The sequence below is a fragment of the Ovis aries genome, chromosome 3, assembly GCF_016772045.2.
Source record: "Ovis aries strain OAR_USU_Benz2616 breed Rambouillet chromosome 3, ARS-UI_Ramb_v3.0, whole genome shotgun sequence".
Lineage (NCBI taxonomy): Eukaryota > Metazoa > Chordata > Mammalia > Artiodactyla > Bovidae > Ovis > Ovis aries.
In genome coordinates this window covers 155783293-155802105 of record NC_056056.1, presented here as the reverse complement: position 1 = coordinate 155802105, position 18813 = coordinate 155783293, and the positions used below count along the sequence as shown (strand labels likewise).

The 18813-nt window shown below is 39.2% G+C and overlaps 1 protein-coding gene across 4 annotated transcripts in view; it reads left to right on the top strand.

The window, feature by feature from the left end:
- SRGAP1 (SLIT-ROBO Rho GTPase activating protein 1) overlaps positions 1-18813 on the top strand; it is a 298594-nt gene that overhangs the window by 242784 nt on the left and 36997 nt on the right. For 2 of the 4 annotated variants that reach the window (XM_004006501.6, XM_042246974.2), the window contains exons 11-15: positions 6445-6472; positions 10835-10937; positions 14539-14599; positions 14751-14828; positions 16918-17052. In XM_004006501.6, coding sequence (XP_004006550.3) covers positions 6445-6472; positions 10835-10937; positions 14539-14599; positions 14751-14828; positions 16918-17052 — 405 coding nt within the window. Of the gene's footprint in view, positions 1-6444; positions 6473-10834; positions 10938-11444; positions 11479-14538; positions 14600-14750; positions 14831-16917; positions 17053-18813 lie in introns of those variants that run through there. The other 2 variants (XM_027967491.3, XM_060412870.1) reach the window with 2 other exon arrangements.

Genomic DNA, 18813 nt, shown 5'->3' with positions numbered 1-18813 from the left:
TGGGCTGGTATTTGTTGTCTCATCTATTGCCTTTTTGGACTCTAGAAACCAGTTAAACCAGTTTGGGTGCCTTCTCCCCCTCTACTCCCCCCAGCCCCAGTAAGATTGGTCTTAGTTGAGAAATAGTTTCATTCTATTACTGTATCTAGTAAAAATAAAACAACAATAGCAACCACTTATAGAAAGCTCTCTGTGTGCCAGGCATTGTTCTGAGCTGTATATTTAACTGAGGACTATTTCCCCCTTTTTCACAGATGGGAAAACTGAGGAGAGAGAAAGGATTACAAGCAAAGGGATAGTGTTAGTATAGATGTTTTTCTCTTTTCATCTTTGTGAAATTTAAAAAAGGGAGAAAAAACCCACCAGGTCCCTGTCCTAAGTACCTCAGTACCAGTCGGTAACACAGTTAATTCTTATTTTTCACACTAGATCTTGCTGGAAGTTATAAAAAGTGAAAGACAATACAGATGGGAGAGGGAAATCAGGGAGCAAGTTGTGTGAACAACTCAGGCTGAAAAGAGTTGACCTAAACTCTTGCCTCCTACAGTTTTAGAACTTTCCTGCCCAGAAAACAAGGTGTTTCTATCACCTTATCTCCTGGTCTCCTCCAAAGGACTCATTATCCTCAGGGAATGTCCACATGTAGAAAGGTTATCGTAACCTGAAATACCATGAATTGCAGTTAGAATGCCAGACTCTAAGATAAAAGGCCAATTTTACTTAGAAAAAAAAAAAATAACAAAGTACTAAAAAGTGTCTTAAAAAATTATTGTTACTAAGTCATGTCTGATTCTGCAACCCAATGGACTGCATGCAGCAAGCCAGGCTTCCCTGTCCTTTCAATATCTCCCAGAGTTTGCTCAAACTCATGTCCATTGAATCGGTGATGCCATCCAACCATTTCACCCTCTGTCATCCCCCTCTCCTCCTGCCCTCAATCTTTCCCAGCATCAGGGGCTTTTCCAGTGAATCAGCTCTTCACATCAGGTGACCAAAAAATCAAGTAACTAAATATAATGTGTAGATATTCATTCAATTATGAATCAAAAATCATAATCATGATTCAAAAGTTATAAAAGATGCTTTAGTGATAATTGGGGAAATTTAAATACAGACTATATTATATGACATTATTGAATGAATTTTTCATTTCCCTAGATATGATAAATTTATGAAGGAGAATATTCTTATTATTAAGAAATGCTTGCTAAGTGTCCTAATTCTGCAACTTACTTTCAGATGGTTCAGGAAAAAAGACATATGTAAGAATGAGGGAGAGAGAAGGAAATAAAGTCATTATTGTAAAATTTTATCAGTTGGGAAATCTATGTGAAGGTATAAGAATGTTCCCTGTACCAGTCTTTCAGTTTTTCTGTAACAGAAGTTTGAGCCTTAAAAAGAAAAAGCCCTTTTTTTCTTTGAATAATTGTCTTACCTCAGCTATTATGTCTTTTTCTTGTTTTTCTCCTCATAATATGTGAAGTCTTTTTCTTTTTCTCCATTTTTCACAAATGCCTTATATTTCAGTGATGCCTCAAGGTCATTGCCCATCCCAAAGCATAAATTATCTTAAGTGCAGCTGAATACTTACAGGACTGGAGACACCACTTAAGAAATTGTGAGTTGGAGGGAATGAAGTAGTGGGTGAATTCATTCTTGGAGCCGCAGGCAGACATGTGTTAGTACTCTGATCACATTCTGAAACCTTTATGGTACTCATTCTGCGTAGATTCCCTTCTGTCTCCTGGAGAGGAAGCCCCCACTGGTTGATATGATGTTATATGCCATTATTGGCTAAGGTTATATTTTAGCCAGATTCTGTCTTTAGCTGCTGAATTGTATAAAACTATATCATACCTGGTGAACTCTGTGCCAGGATTTCTCTTGTAATTTCTTTCAGTGGTTTCCAGTGTCCTGTTGACACAAGCTATGTTCAGGTATTCCAGATGTTCACTGAATTGGATTTTTTTCTGCACAAAAAACTGGATTGTTCTCATCCAGGGCCAGCAGACACACTGGCTGCAGACCTCTCTGCTCCCCAGCCCTTGGTCACAGCCTGGGCTTGATGGTAGCAGCTTTGCCCAGCGAAAGACCGAGCGTGGAGGACATGCCCCATCTTTCAGTTCTTGTGAGCCCTTCAGCTTTCCACACAAGCCCTGTTCACATTAATGGGTTTACACCAAGGCGTGACCAGGAAAGTTAATGGTGCCTGTCCCACAGTGAGATTATCCAGTGGCGAGCCCTTAAGAAGGGCTCCAACTCTGGAGTTGGCTAACTGATAGTAGATCAGAATTAAACAGTGCGTTTGGGGTCAGTCTTGACTTTTTATATAGAAACCACATCTCTGAGTTATACTAGGCTCATTGCTGCAAAAACTGCCTTCATAGTAAAACAAATAGAGCCTAACTTGGGGATTTAGCAGTTGATCGTACACAGCTGAAACTGTAACTACGGACATGTGTTTGGCCTGTCTTACTGCTCGCTTTTGGCAGGCTACCAGTGGCCCAGTAAGTCCTTTGATTTATAGCATTGCAGAGCAGCTAGATTGGGCTCTTAAAGTGGCACTGTCAAATATCAGAATTCCAAATCTTTGAAAACAACTGAAATAGAAAAAAAAACATACGATGAGTTAAGGCCAAAGGTGTCATCATCGTCTTCTTCATCCTTCAGCAACACCATTATATCATTTTGTGATGTCTTTGTTTTTAAATAGGAGATGTTAAATCAAGCATGGAAAATGAGCTATATGTCTGTAAAACTGAAGCACAGAAATTTTGTTCTTTTTTAGTAATGAGCCTTGGTGTTCACATGACTTCTTTGAGTGCAGCATTTGGAGTTAACAGGTTGTAAAAATCAGTGTAATTTTTGCTAAACATAGATAACCTAACACTGAAAACTGAGTTCCATGTTATATTGTTTTTAGCTCTGGACATAGGAATTAAATAGACTATCATCACTCACTCCTTTGTCTTTGAGTCAAAGTACAAATATACTTTCAAAAGAAAAGCTGATTGTGAATAATTATTTTTTTTAGAAAAGTACTGCAGTAGTTGGTATTTTTAAGGAAGATAAAGGGCTGGAAAGTAACGCCACAAGTCCTTATCAATCATTCATTAGGGACAAAATCCAGGATGCCTCCATTCAGTGTGAGCTGCATGCATTTTCAATATTTTATCTAGTTTGGGGACTCAGATTGCCACCAAATTATATTTTGGTTTTCACTTTTACTCTGTGGACATAAAATACATTTGGGCTTGAAAAATAATTCACTTCCTAATTCTCAAGTAAATTTTAAAAGTAGTCAAAGTAGCTGTTTGTACCAAGAGCAAGATAATCCTGGGTCATTTTATTTTTCCTCCAAATGGCTTGTATTGGGGTAGAAGGAGTTGTCTGTTGTTTTTAATAATTAAGTAGCCTTCCAAAGAAAGTGATTGAAATCTAATCCTCAGACCACTGGAAGCTTTCACATTTCTCTGGGAAGCAGATTTCTTCTAAGCTTATGTGTTATTGATCTATTAATGATGATACTGATTAAAAAATAAAACCTCATTCATCAGTTAGGACACACTGAGTACTATTAGCAGAAAAAAACAATGGATGTGGTGGTGGTGCTTATACTATGAATGATAGTTCTCACAAAGCTTGCTCTTGATTCATTAATCAAAATGTATCTTTTATAGGTTTTTAATTTTTTATCAAATACTATTAACCATGGATGGATGGAGCAAAATGATTTTAAGCCATTTTATATCTGATCATTTTCTAAATCTAGAGACTATTCAATTAGGATATTTTAACAAAAATAGTAAAATTTCAACATTGTAAAGCGTTTAGTTTCTAAGGAATTATCATTCAGTTCAGTTCAGTCACTCAGGCGTGTCCGACTCCTTGTGACCCCATGAATCGCAGCACGCCACGCCTCCCTGTCCATCACCAACTCCTAGAGTTCACTCAGACTCACATCCATCGAGTCAGTGATGCCATCTAGCCATCTCATCCTCTGTCATCCCCTTTTCTTCCTGCCCCCAATCCCTCCCAGCATCAGAGTCTTTTCAATGAGTCAACTCTTCACATGAGGTGGCCAAAGTACTGGAGCTTCAGCTTTAGTATCATTCCTTCCAAAGAAATCCCAGGGCTGATCTCCTTCAGAATGGACTGGTTGGATCTCCTTGCAGTCCAAGGGACTCTCAAGAGTCTTCTCCAACACCACAGTTCAAAAGCATCAATTCTTTGGCGCTCAGCCTTCTTCACAGTCCAACTCTCACATCCATACATGACTACTGGAAAAACCATAGCCTTGACTAGACGGACCTTAGTCAGCAAAATAATGTCTCTGGTTTTGAATATGCTATCTAGGTTGGTCATAACTTTTCTTCCAAAGAGTAAGTGTCTTTTAATTATCATTAGCATCTTTTTAAATCACTTGGAAGTTATTAACATCTGTGGTTCTCTTTAATTTGATAGGTATTAACATTGTTTTTAAAATTTATTTAATTTATTAAATCTTCAGTATTTTGTATTTGGCTTTATCCGTATGAGGCAGACAGATATCTCTACCCGTCTTCTAGGGTTTTTCTGAGTGTTTGCTGGGGAGAAAAAGATATGCATTTTACAATATATTTGGGAGCTTGGGTCTAGAATTAAAACAAACCTGGGCTTTAGTGCCAGACCCACCACATACTGACCATGTGACCTTGGACGAATCACTTGTCTTGTATAGGCTCAGTCTAGCAATATTATAGTACCTACTTCATAAAGTCATAAAAATTGTATTACTCTTCAGAAAGTGCTTAGAACAGTGTCGATAAATGTTAGACATCATTGCTGTTTTTATTGTTCTTACTAATACATGTATTTTATGTCATACTTTTGTGTTGTAATAAAGTATGCAACATGACAATACAGTACAGTAGAAGTCAGCTATTTCCTCTGCTCTCAATCCTTTGTTCATTCTACTGACTCACCCTGGGTGATCTCAGCTCACTCTCATGGCCCCAACACAATCTAAAGAGTAGCAGCTCTTAAATCTTAACCTCCAGCCCTGTCTTCTCTCTGTGCAGTAACCCTATACTGCCAACTTCCTGCTGAAGGCCATCCCCTAGGACATCACACTTAGCTCACTGTCTGCTCTCTCCACCTTCCCATAGACCTTCTCTCCCATCCATTTAGGAATAACTATTATATATTCTTTTGGAGTTCTGTATCTTTCTTTTCTTTTTAAAGTAGCAGAAAGCCAGCAAAAGGAAGGAACTGCGTAGTGGAGGAAAAAATCAGATTCATCTCCCTTTCCCACTCCCCAACCCCAAGTCTTGGCCAAGGATAGATTCTACCAAGATTTACAGTAGCCTGCATCTGTGTTGAGAAAGGTTTGCTCTGATATGAACTGGTGCCTCCTATTTAATAAATAGATATTAACCAAATACTTTATGTTACTTGTTATTCAAAAGCAGATGGTAGGGTAAAAGATTCTGTTGCAGCCTGGGAGTATTCATTCACAGTTCCCAGCTAGCCAGCACTCTCTACCATTGTTGTATTGGCCTTGCCCTACAAGCCTGAATCATTGCATTGTGATCTGATGGGCTGGTCTCACCTGTTGGTGCTGCAACATGACACTTCTCTGCCAGCTGTATTTTCAAGCATTTTCAGGACCATATCATCATTTTGCAAACAAACCAGTTGAATGGTTCAACTCTCCCACACCCCTTCCCACTACTCCACCCTAAATATAAGAAAGAGCAGACAGCCACCATAGACGCATTCAGACTTGAAATTAGCTCAAATTATTAGAGCACCACAAAAAGAGAGCTGCTTAAAACAAACCAAGAAGCCTGAATGTATAAGAACCTCATGTTTTGAATGACAGGGAATTCTGTGAAAGGCTTTTAGCTTACTAGTTGGTATAATGTAGCATAATTTAAGATCCTTGTACTTTAATATCTGCAAATGTCATTTCTGATTGTAGAGTACAACTTCTCTGCCTGATTTCATATTCTCGAAAGAACACCAATTTAAAACAAATTGAGTTCTCCTAACCCTACCTGACCCCCTGCTTCTCTCTCACAGTTATCAGTCAAGACAGAGGGAATAACTAATGTTGAAATCTTGGTTGTGTTTTATTTGTATTTCATCTTTGAACTTACAGTTAAGATCAAGCAGTTATTTCTTGTTTAAAAAATAATAATAAAAAATAAAGCTCCCTGCCTCAGACTGCCAAGTGAAACATTTCTTTAATCTATGGAATTTATTTTTTATGTATAGATTTCATGAAATACTTACTTTGAATTTTTTGTCTATCTGTATATGCTGTCTTCATGCTGTCCACCGTAAAATGTGTGAGTTATTATAAACTCAGCATCATAAATCAAGGGACAGATGATATAAAAGATTACCCAATGCATTCCACTGATTCCATTCAGTTGACTTTTTTTTTTTTCTTTCCTGCAGGTCATAGAGCTGAATATATGACTACAAGGTAGGAAAATATTTTAACATATTCATTGTGTCTCACTCTCTTCTCTCTTTCAACCAGCAACCAATTAAATGTTGCAAGAATGAACATATTTTGTTAATGAACTTGGAAGATAGTTTGGGCTTGACAAGACAGTAACAGGAAGTGTTTGGGGTTCTCATGAAACCAGAGTTGCCCTGGCAGATCTGAGGGTTTCCCACTGGAACTGTAAAGCTCTTTAATGAGTAGTGTCAGTTTAAAAAAAAAAAAAAAAAGGATAGAAATTGAATGGGTTTGATTTATCTAATCCAAAGAACTTTAAATTTCTAAAAAGAGTCGGGAAGACTTTTGGTAATTTAGTTAACAAGCAATATTATGTGCATATGTACAGTGTCTGGCTAGTTACTTCTTGCTTCTGTATGTCATAAAAACTAGAGCTATGTTGAATATTCTTGGATTTTAGCTCAGTCCCTGTTCGGTTTGCTTTAAAATTTTAACTTTTAATGCCTAGTACAGTATTGCACTTCCTTTTGTTCTTCCTTTTTTCCCCCCTTTTATAAATTCTTAGAAAGCTTTTGAAGCTTCTGCTGAGAAGGAGAAGCCTTTTTGGACGCAGATTCTGATTTGGGTTTGGGAAAGTTTATGGCAACTTTTCTTTTTCTCTGCCAACATTTGTGCAACAGCCAGAAATTATCCTAATTGACATAACAAGACATTGCCCCTTTAAAGTTGAGTTCTCTTTGAGGTAGGAGGCATTTAGAACACTGGTGTGTCAGTTGTGGTAATGGTCAAGTTGATTTTCAGATTCTGTGATGTTCTTGCTAGGTAGTTTATTCAAAAGGAAACCCCTCTTATATCTTGGTGAACCAACCAGAAAGACATAGCTACTGACTTACCTAAACTTTATGAAAATACTAGTTTTTCTTCCCTATGTCAGTAACAAAGAGGCATATTACTCCTGCATGGTTATATATCAGTTGTGTCACAGTTAATGTCTCCTGTACGTATCAACTCTTTTACCTGTTTATAAATTATAATTCATATTAGGTACCCTTTTAAAAGATCTTTTTAAAGGCAGAAGTTCAAATATGTAAATTCTCAATGACTGCTATTAATATAATTGCCCAGCAGACTGGAAGACCCTCTGGAGAAGGAAATGGTAACCCACTCCAGTATTCTTGCCTGGAGAAAACCATGGATAGAGGAGCCTGGCAGGCTACAATCCATGGAGTTGCAAGAGTTGGACACAACTTAGCAACTAAACCACCACAGCAGACTTCATGTTCACATCCTTCTGACTGGTACTTCCTCTCATCCACATGGGCATTCTACATGGAAAGCCAGATTATCCAGAAATTGTGTGGCAGGTACAGGACCAGAACAAGTCACACGATTTGAATGTTGAATGAACGTGGAGTCTGGCGTCCACCTGGCGTGTACATAGTAGAGCCAGAACCATCGGTACACCAGTCTGCCTGCCAAGCCAGCTCCGCCATGGGAAGTACCTTGATGAGCTCTCAGTTTATTCTAACCTCAGGTCCCTCTCACAGCTTTTCATATTTGCTTCATACTTTAGATTCATCAGGAGAGGCACTTTTCAGACTTTTGGTAGACGACTCGAGACATTCCTCTCTTAGCCTCAGCCAGAGGTACTCTGCATCTCTAGCAATGTGGGAATAATTCTCCAGGGCTTTGCCTACAGCTGCAGTATTTGCTTGTCCCACAAATAAGTAACCAAACAGAATGAGCTTGTGTTCCTATTCCCTTAGCTTCCTCAGCTGCTCCAGATAGCACCAGATGTGAAGTTCTATTGGACCTTGTCATAATAACCACATTTTTCTAGTTTCTGTATTTGATGCTTTGTCTTCCTGGGGACTTGCTGACCCTGGAGGGACTGTCCCTCTAACGGTTAGTCAGTTCCTAGAGATAGTAAAGGGCTTTCTTACGAGTGTGCCTTTTGTATATAAAGCAACCAGTCCAGAGCCCATACCCTCAACCACCTCCTTTTTCAAGCCTTTATACGTAGGGCCGCTACTTACCTTCCCCAGTCACCCGAAGGCCAGTTGCCAGACAACTAGGGACAGCTCCCATCCCCTAGAGCCTACCAAAAGTATTCAAGGACTTGTCATTCAGTCAGTCAGTTGTGTCTGGCTCTTTGTGACCCCATGGACTACAATACATCAGGCTTCCCTGGCCTTCACTATTTTATGGAATTTGCTCAGACCGTATCCATTGAATCGATGATGCCATCCAGTCATCTCATCCTCTGTCCCCCCGCTTCTCCTCCTGCCCTCAGTCTTTCCCAGTACTAGGGTCTTTTCCAGTGAGTTGGCTCTTCACATCAAGTGGCCACAGTATTGGAGCTTAAGCTTCAGCATCAGTCCTTCCAGTGAATATTCAGGGTTGATTTCCTTTAGGATGGACTGGTTTGATCTTGCATTGACGGACTAGCCAGTCTTAAACCTGCTTACCCTGCCTTGCGTGTTCCTTCCCATGGGAACCACAGCAAAGGCTCACATTTTCCCTCACTGTTTCTTCCTCCTGACTGCTATTTCCCCATGTGCCCCTCACCCCCATGCAGTAGCATGCCCTCGCCTCTTGGGAACTATGAGTAAGAAACAATCTTTCTAATGACAGTTGTCTTCTGATCTGTTGGCCTTACCATACTTGAATAAAAATCAGCTATGCATTTTAAAATACTTCTAAAATAAGGAAAAGAGTGGATGAAGTCAAGCACATATGGTTAAATTCATTGGTGGGCAGTTGTTTTGTTTGTTTATACCTACCAGATCCTTTCTTCAGTGAATGGCACAGAATTCAGTATATAAACGAAGTTTCAGAAATTTCAGCAGTGGTAGTTTATGACTTTCTACTTGGAGGAATTTTCCATATTTGTTTCTAGACACTTGCAAAGGCTCCTTTCAGCCTCTCAAGCACCATGGAGCTTCAGGCATTGCTTGCTGTACACTCCATCAGTCATATGAGCCCACCTGTTGGAAAGTCTTAAGATTTGGCTGTGGAAGGCAGTATCAGCAAGTTTGTTCCCCTGGCTATCCCAGTGGCTGTAGTGATATCTTAGGAAGGTAGCCAGGCTTCCACATAAACTCTTGGGCCTTTGTTTTTAAACTGCTCTTTTTGAACTTTAATGAACTGAAAAGGAAGTTCTTCCTAGACAGTTTGCTGCTTAATAAGGGGCTTTACCTGATTTCCAAGTGTGGTATATACCCTCATGAAAGTGAAAGTGTTAGTCACTCAGTTGTGTCCGACTCTGCGATCCCATGGACTGTAGCCCACCAGTCTCCTCTGTCCATGGAATTCTCCAGGCAGAAATACTGGAGTGGGTTGCCATTCCCTTCTCCAGGAGATCTTCTCAACACAGGGATCGAAACCAGGTCTCCTGCATTGCAGGAGGATTCTTTACCATCTGAGCCACCAGGAAAGCCCATGTCACCTCATATCTGCCTTCTAAGTAAGGAGTTCAAATCGGAATGTCCAGAGAAAGGTCTTCAGTCTCTTCTTCCATGTATTCCTTGCAAGAGAGTTGTAGAAGTTGAGTCATGTGATCCTGGTTCTCTTTGTTCTAAAGGGAGAGGGCAGAAGTTTCCCTCTTTCCAGTTACAAAGCAAGATGATGCATGATTTCTAAATATTGTACATGGTACCCTGGATGTGCCTATGCCAGAGAGACTGACTTGTCCATCACAGCAAGTAGACTGGGGATGGAGAGAGTTCAGAACAGAATAAACAGGTGCATCATAATTCTCTCCAGATAGTTAGGTGATGAACTAGTTTCTTTTAAAGAAATGATAACTCTTGTGAGCCTGGACCCACTGCCCCTAGAAGTAGCTTTGAAACAAAACTCTTATTTTTCACTTGTGACCCATTAATAGCTTCTTTTACATAAAATAAAATCCTAGTAACTACCTGAGGGATATCAAATAGATACAATGTTATTTGCCTTGAAGAATTACATTGTAAGTACAAATATTACATTTAATTTATCATATTGGGATCTTTCAGAGTCTTCACTTTTATGACATGTTGTGTTTTTTGTGTGACTTACAAGTCGAATAACACAGGTGTTGGTTTATAATGCTTGGCCAAAGAGCTTGCAGTTTCATTTGGTGATGCTTACCATTTTTAAAACAAACAAACAAATGTCAGTTACAAGAAAAGAATACTGTGACTAAATAGCTGGTATAGGTTTTGATGCATAAGTCAAAGTAAATGAATGGGAAAGGGAAAGGACTGTTTTCCTCCATGGGTGGGAGTGGGGGTGGGGAAGGAACACAAGAATTCCTGTGTCTTGTAATTTTGATGTGACCTATGGGTGTTTCATTTGTTGTTTGATTTCTGCCATGCTCAGTAATTATATTCCCTCCCTTAGGCCTCCAAATGTTCCCCCTAAGCCCCAGAAACACAGGAAGTCCAGACCCCGCTCACAGTATAATGCTAAGTTGTTTAATGGGGATTTGGAAACATTCATCAAGGTACTGGCACCAGCCATCTGGGTGGCTGATCTCCACGCTTCTTACTATAATGGTCTCAGCCTCTCATAAAAGGAGGCAGGTCATTATGTCCAAGTCTGTCCTGGGGCTCTTTGCTTTCCCAGAAAATCAATATAATATTTCCTGAAGTCAGAGAGGAAAGACTGTTTGGTTTGAGTGCCTTCAGAAGAGGGAATAAACGTGGGTATTATTATACTGGCAAAAGAGAAAGTCCTCTTCTTAAAAAAAAAAAAAAGCCATAATTTGTACAAAAAGGAAAAGAGCTACCTGATAAAATGCTTAAGTTCTACTCATGCAAATGAGACGGCACAAAATATACCTTGAAAGTCCATTGTTAGGCTAGCTTTGAAGCACAGCAAGTTTTGATTTCCCATGACTTGAGGAATTCATTATATTGGACAAATTGTAAGGCCCTGTGGTCTGTATCTGGATCTCTGCTGTGTTTACTCTGTCTTCTTTTTCACCCTGAATTTCTGATAATGCTTCTAGCCGAGGACGAAGGAATTCACACGCAAGACACCAGGTACTGTGCTCGAGGGAAGTCGCGGGCACAGCCTCTTTCACTCTTGATACCATTTTCAAATCACAGTCATGCTTGGCTTTAACTGGATTTTTTAAGGTCTTTAAAAGAAAAGTGTTTGCAGTTGGAAATTAGACCGGTTTATAAATAGGTTTTACTGAGGAAAGAATTATAGAAATCAAACACTGATTTTAAGGGGAGTAGTCCTCTAGTAAAACCGGATAAATGCTTAGGTTTTACATTATGTATTTGTCAAATATACCAAATTTTGTATATGTTTGATAAGAGAGTCAATATTAAATACCAGGTGCACATTTAATACTGGATATTGGACCCTCATGTAAATTATACAAAAAAGAGGAGATCAACCTAGGAGGCAGTGTTTCCAAAGACTGAACTTATATAGGAAACTACATCATTGATGATTTCCCTTAATGATATGTTATGGTGTCTTACTTTCTTTAAAGACCGATCTTTTATTGAATATGTACACTAATGATTACAAAATATGTGTGTGTGCATGTATATGGATAGATAGACACATACAAACATACATACATGAAGAAATTTAAAGCCTCTGGCAACCTTTAAAAATGAATCCTAACCCTGGAACTGAGTGAAAGCCACTGGACAACCTAAAGAGCAATCACGAGTCTGTTGCTATTAGCCTTAAACCCAGAAGAGCCTTATTGGCTCTAATTTAATATAAAATTATTGTCAAATTTGATTATCTGGTTTCCCAGCCCAGGGCTTACAAACAGGGGCAAATTAGACGGAGAGAAGGGAACGATGAAATGAAAGCGCTGAGATGTGCAGCGGATGGCCTGGCAGAGAGAAGAATATAGAACAGCTCGTAGAGGCAGCTGTACAATTCCATTGTACTTGATAACACGGTATAAGAATGACTGCTGAAGATCATACAAAGGCACATGTTAAGTTTTTGAAAGATTTTTCATTAATAATAGTTAAAGGAAACCAAATTTAGGCGTGAAAGGAGGAGCAAACCACTTAGCATGGAAAATTAACTTCTGTAAGCTCCTCTTCGTTCCAGACAGTGTTAAAGAATCTTTGGTCCTAGCAGTGAAGCAGCAGGTATCGTGATCTCTACACTTCTGAAAAGTGCTCAGTCAGTTGAGAACCCCACAATATCACTGTAACACAACAAAGGAAAAACTATTTTTCCTCTATTTCCCATGGGGAAACTGAGACCCAAAGGGATTTGTTTGAATGGTCAGTGGAGCATAGCCCATTGCTTCACTTCCTGTAAAAAATTCTCTACCAAAGCATCTGGTGTCCATGAAATTAAATTAAAACATGCACATTCATTATTTCTTGACTCCAAAATTCATTATATGAAATGAAATACTAATGATAGCTGAAGGATTAGCTAATTAGCTGAGTAAAGATGAAAATGTTTTTAAAATAATATGAAAACCTAAGACATTTCTATTTAGAACTTTCTTAGTGCAAACATTTTTCTTTTAATAACCTTTTATTCTTGGTTTCCCTTTTTGTTTTAATACTAAGTTCAGCCAGGTTGCCAACTAATAGCCTCCTTTCATCATTTACATTTAAATATTTGTTGCTCTTCTAGATTAAAGTATTACAGGAATTGTTCATATAAAGGTTACATCGCCTGAAATAAAGTTGTATCCTAAAGAAAAATCCCCTCTCATAGTCAGTAAGTTTTGATAAAATAATATGGCCATTCTTGAGCCAACTAGTTCACATTAAAAAAGCATTTTTATTCTTCAGGATCTTCTTTAAGAAATTAATAAAGTTTATGCTCCTGAAACAAAGTGCCTAATTAGAGAAACTTAATGCAGGCTCCAGCAGTAATTGAACCATTAACTGGTTTATACACTGTTTATATTGTCTTAAAACTGAACATGAAACTCTCCCTCAAGAAGTATGCTACCCATTCTAGGAACAGTAAAAAGTTAGATTGCTGGCCTAGAGTCTATTCCCACTCCTTCCACTGTTTCTTAATTGGAAAGGTTAGTGGATTCCTAATAGTTCTAACATATTGAGGCAACCAAACTCTTCTTGTGTTGCAGAATGACATTCCCCATGAATTAGGACCTAATTTCAGCTAATCATTTGAAACATTCATACTTCCTTCAAAGCTCTAATTCCTGAAAGAGCAGAGTCTGAAAAGTAGATGAAAAATAACTCCGTAGCCAGTAACCTTCTCTAACTACATGGAGTGCATGGCATTGACACATATTTAACTGTGACCTCAGCAGCTCCTTCATCTCATTTGTCATCCTACACATGTCTTAATACATTTGCAGAATTCACATTTGTTCAGTAGAGTGTGATGACTATATTACAAGATGTAGAGAAAGAAGGCCAAGAAATGTTCCTTCTAAGAAAACAAGATCTAATGGGGTGCACATTGGTGCCGTTTTTTTTCTGCATCCTTAAAACATGAAAAAATAACAATGAAGTCTTTAGCGGGTAAGTCAGATCTGATGCAAACTAAATAAATACACGATACATTATGAGCAGCTATAAAGCAATTCTCGTATTATGCATTTGGCAACACATAAACCCTTTATAACTGTCATCATCTAGATGGTGGATTCTCAGGGGTGCTACAGAGAGGATCCTGAGATGGCTGAACGGTTGTGTTTGTTGACTAGTAAAGTCAGTTAGTCCTAAGATGCTACGGTTAGAATATACTGAGCTCTTTTTAGGTCCATTAGATTAATTACTTGTGTAAGTAACCTTTTTAAATATAAGTGATTTACATAATTCATTTTAGTATGTGAGCCTACATGCAAATAGAAAAGGTGAATTAGCTATGACATCCTTAGGCATAGCAGAGTGAGTTGAAACAGAATTGCCTTCAACGTATTTACTTTGGTTTGCCTCAGAACTGAAATATACCTTTGGTCGTATATAATTTTATATTTGGCCCTTGAAGAATATTTTAGAGGGAGTGTGTTTGGAAACGATCATCTAAATGAATGAAATGCATTCCTTCAACTGTAAGCTTTAATGTTATGTGTGATTTGTCCCTCTGCTCTGCTGTTAACTGGTTTCCATCTCTTGACCCAGGACTCAGGACAGATCATCCCCCTCATTGTGGAAAGCTGTATTCGGTTCATAAATCTCTATGGTAAGCCCTAAACTGCAGTATTCTTACCTTAAACAATTACTAGGAGTCTTACAGTAAATGCGTCTTTCCTTTTAGTACTTATGGTTGGAAAAAAGGGGACCTGGAGGATGTGATGGACTCTCTCATGCTCTTTCCCTTCTATTATCTTTAGGTCTTCAGCATCAGGGGATTTTCAGAGTGTCTGGTTCCCAGGTGGAAGTCAATGATATTAAAAACTCATTTGAGAGAGGTAATTGCACGTCTGTACCTATAAGCAAACTTTGTTAAAAAGTCATCATTTTCTGTAGAGAAAAATGGCATACTCATCCTATATGTCTTTAAAACCTTTCTCTGCATTTATTTCTTTTTGGATGTTGAATTAAGAATCTATTTAGAATAGCTGAGAAATGAAGCCAAAATCATAAGGCTTTGTTATCAAGTCTAGAAAAGCATATGAGTTTTGTATCCTTGGTTTAGGACCAGCATTGGTAATCCTCAGCACGCTGTCAAAGGTGGCTCATGAAAGGGTTCTAGAAAAGTAGCAAGAACACCTGTGGTCTGCATAGCAGGTGTTTGAGGTGACTCATCCAAGCTTCATGTCTACTCCCTTTATCAGGAACTCTCCTTCCTCTTATTGCCATCTCCAGACTCCTTCCCTGTGACCTTAGTTGGTGCCTTATTCTTGATCCCAACTGACTGTCAAATAAGTCCTCCTAAACTGTTCATTAGCACATTATGATGAGTATCAGGCAGACCCAGAATCAAGTCACACTCCTGCAGTCACTGATTGTGTGATTTGGGTCAAGTGACTAATCTCTTACTTTGGCCTCAGTTTCCTCATCTGCAAAATTCTAGGATTGGTGTGAGAAATAGATACAAGCCATGAACGTGCTTGACTCTTAAGTGGTGGTTCTTAGCTCATGATGCTCTCCTATTGAAATGATTTGTCTTATGTCTACTTTTGGATACATCTGCACCTTCCTGCCCTTGCCTAAAAGTCAAGCCAAGGATGCAGAGGGAGGGACATCATGGCTTGGAGACAGGGCCACCTCTCTTGGTCCCATTTGTCCTGACTCAGACTTGGTACAAAGCCAAGTTTGAAACCGTGGTTGAAGAGGTCAACTTGGAGCCAGATTGTTTTCCCTCTTCCAAATCCTCTGAGTGATATGATGTATAGAGCAGAGGAGTCTACCCTCAAGAGCTAAGTATCCAAGTCACTTACATGGACCGTATTCAAGATAAATTGAAATATAGTAAAGCATCAGGTTCCTGTGCCATTGTAGGCAGAAATGGTTTTCCTACTTTTCCCTGGACAATCCCCTGGTATTTGTTGTTTGTTTGTGATCTCTTTGGGTGAGGCTTTCTCACGGTGGGCAAAAAAAAAAAAATTGTTTTGGTGAATTCATGTTCAGTGATTTCCTGCCCTAGAAGCAGAGAAAAAGGAACCACAAGTCCATGAAAATAAACTGCCCCAAGGGGCAAAGAAAAGTTAAAATGCGGTGTACAACTTTTGTGAACTTGAGAAGAGTAGACCTATGAATAAAAAAAGGAGCTTGATGTAAGGTCGCACATGATGTTGGACTTCTTAAGAATTCTATTTCAGTTTAGTTCTCAGGAACGTGGACTAGTCAGGTCAGTCACCTAATAATTTAAAAGCACCCACCATAAAGAATAATGTAATTTCATGTTTGTGATATATAAATTTCCCACTTTTATACACGTTCTTTGGTACTGTTAAGGGTACGTTTTCAAATTCCTGTCTGATTTCAAAATCTCCTACTGCTGAAGTCAACTTTCAAATGTGCTATGAACACCACCATTCACTTTGAGAAACACTTATGTAATGGTATTTAATGTAGGTATTCACAATTAGTTGAGTCCTATAATATTTCTGATAAATTTTCCTGATCCATACAGCGTAGCCAGACAGACCTATGTTGTTTCTTTTTCCCCAGTAGGATACAAGACAGAGAATGTAGTGTTTGAATTCATGTCAAACTAAGATTACAGATTTTAGCTTTTAAAAAAAAAAGTTGGGTCCAATTATAAATCCCACACTATTTTATTTTAAGTTTTTAGGTAATTTGTAAGGGATTATTTGGTAGCATATGATATAAAAAAAGCTTTATTTTGGCCAACTATTTTTAGGTTAATCATGGGGTAGAATATCTAAGCCAATTATTTTAATTTTAGTAGCGTATAATCTTTTAGTAGCGTGTAATTAAAAGATACATGTATATGTAGAAATGTGTGTGAGTATAGAAACATATTTTTGTTCAGAAATAAAAAGAGAAGCAATGTGCATGTAACTAATTTGTTGGTCTTTTTTTTTTTTTTAGGTGAAAACCCTTTGGCTGATGACCAGAGTAACCGTGATATTAACTCAGTTGCTGGCGTTCTAAAGCTCTACTTCCGTGGGCTGGAAAACCCCCTCTTTCCTAAGGAAAGATTTAATGATCTGATTTCTTGTGTCAGTAAGTGGGCTATGTTATTGTTTGTTTGTTTTTTCCTCAATTCTTTCCCCACCAGCATTATTTGACTAACCAATTCCTGGAAAAAGCAGCAGCCCTGTATCTTCCTCCCCATCCATTACCCTATCACCACCGAATTTCTGAGACCACTTGTCTTGGATCCAGCGTGACTCATCCACCCAGCTGTGGCCTCGCCCTTCGCTGAGTGGGCTTTGCTCCTGAACATTACCCAGGTTCCACAGAGCCCAAGAGCTTCCCACTTAGTAGCTGGGACAGAACAGAGAAACAGATGCCAACTCACTGCAGGCAAGGTGGAAGCTGTAAGCATGGAAATGTTAACTGTTTTTTGGCTTTTGGCTTGTGGTCTTTTCCACCATCTTTGTTACTTGGGAAAAAAAGGTGAAAGGAGATAAATGATCATTATTCCAGTGCAGGAACAGTAGGTGGTAATTATCTGTCAGTGGGCATCCCCAGCTAATAGGCAGAGTGGCTCTGGGAGCATGTATGATGTATTCTGAAACCCATAATCAGCAGAGCAAAGCATTGCTTTTTCTTCAGGGGGTAGGGGGCTCTTGACACTATAGGGAAGAAGGTGAAAATAATAATACTGGGAATGAGCCACATCCCATGTGTCTGTAAACTCAGTGTCCCTTTAAGTCTACGTTCCCAGGCAAGGCTGTTGAACTAACCTAAATTACACAGTGAGGGCTTTTGTGAGAATCAGGCTTTACTCTAATGAACAAACCTCCTCCCCCATCTCCCCCACTACCCACCTGGATCAGCAAGTCAGAGGGAGCTCAGAAAATCTCTCCACTCACCCTGGCTTCCCCTTTCCTGTTGCCAGTGCTTTGGTTTCTCACTGGGAGATCCTCCTCCTACGTTTTGCCCTCTTTCCTTTTTCCTTTTGCTTCATGCCAGACACTCCTCTTGGCACTTTACACGTATGAACTTATTTCATTCTCACAGCCCTGAGATTGATGGATTGATGTTCTCCTGATTTTATAGGTGATGAAACTGAAGTGCGGAGAGGTTAAAAAACTTTTTTTGAGCAAGGTGGACCTAGGATTTGGACCCAAGCTGTCGGAGTCAAAAGCCTAGGTTCAGAAGGGCAAATTGAGTTTTATGTTACCGTCACCACCTCCCACCTCTCCCCCCGCCCATTTAGAATCTATTTCATTGTTTTCCACCTGAAAACAGACTCCTTGGTATGGCCAGTTCATAGTATAGATTTCTTCCTCCATCTGATCTCTCTCCTTTTGTGCACTCATCTCCTGCCACCTGCTCAGCTGACTTGGTTTCAATGATAGCAACCTGCAGAGTTGCTGGACAATTTCCCACCTCCATGCCTTTGCTAGTGCTGCTATATCTGCTGTCCCTCATGGCCATTTGACATCCACAGGGAAGGATGTGCTGAACTGGCACTCCTCCCAAACTGCCATCCACCCTAGCACCTGAGGCAGCATTAGTCACTTTCTCCTCTACTAATGTTCCATTGTGTACCTCTGTCTGTAATTGTTCTTAAAGCCCCACATTACAATTTTTTAACCACTGTCTGTCTCCCTCTACTAGAGAAGAGGCTAATAAGAAGAGGAGGAACTAGTAAGAGGAAGAAGGCTAGTAGGAAGAGGCTAAGAGCATAGGTTCTAGACTCTAACAGCCTAGGTCCATATCTAGGTCCACATTGCTCACCAGCAAGTTTTTTAACCTCTCTGTACCTTAGTTTCATCATCTATAAAATCAGGAGAACATCAGTCTATATATCAT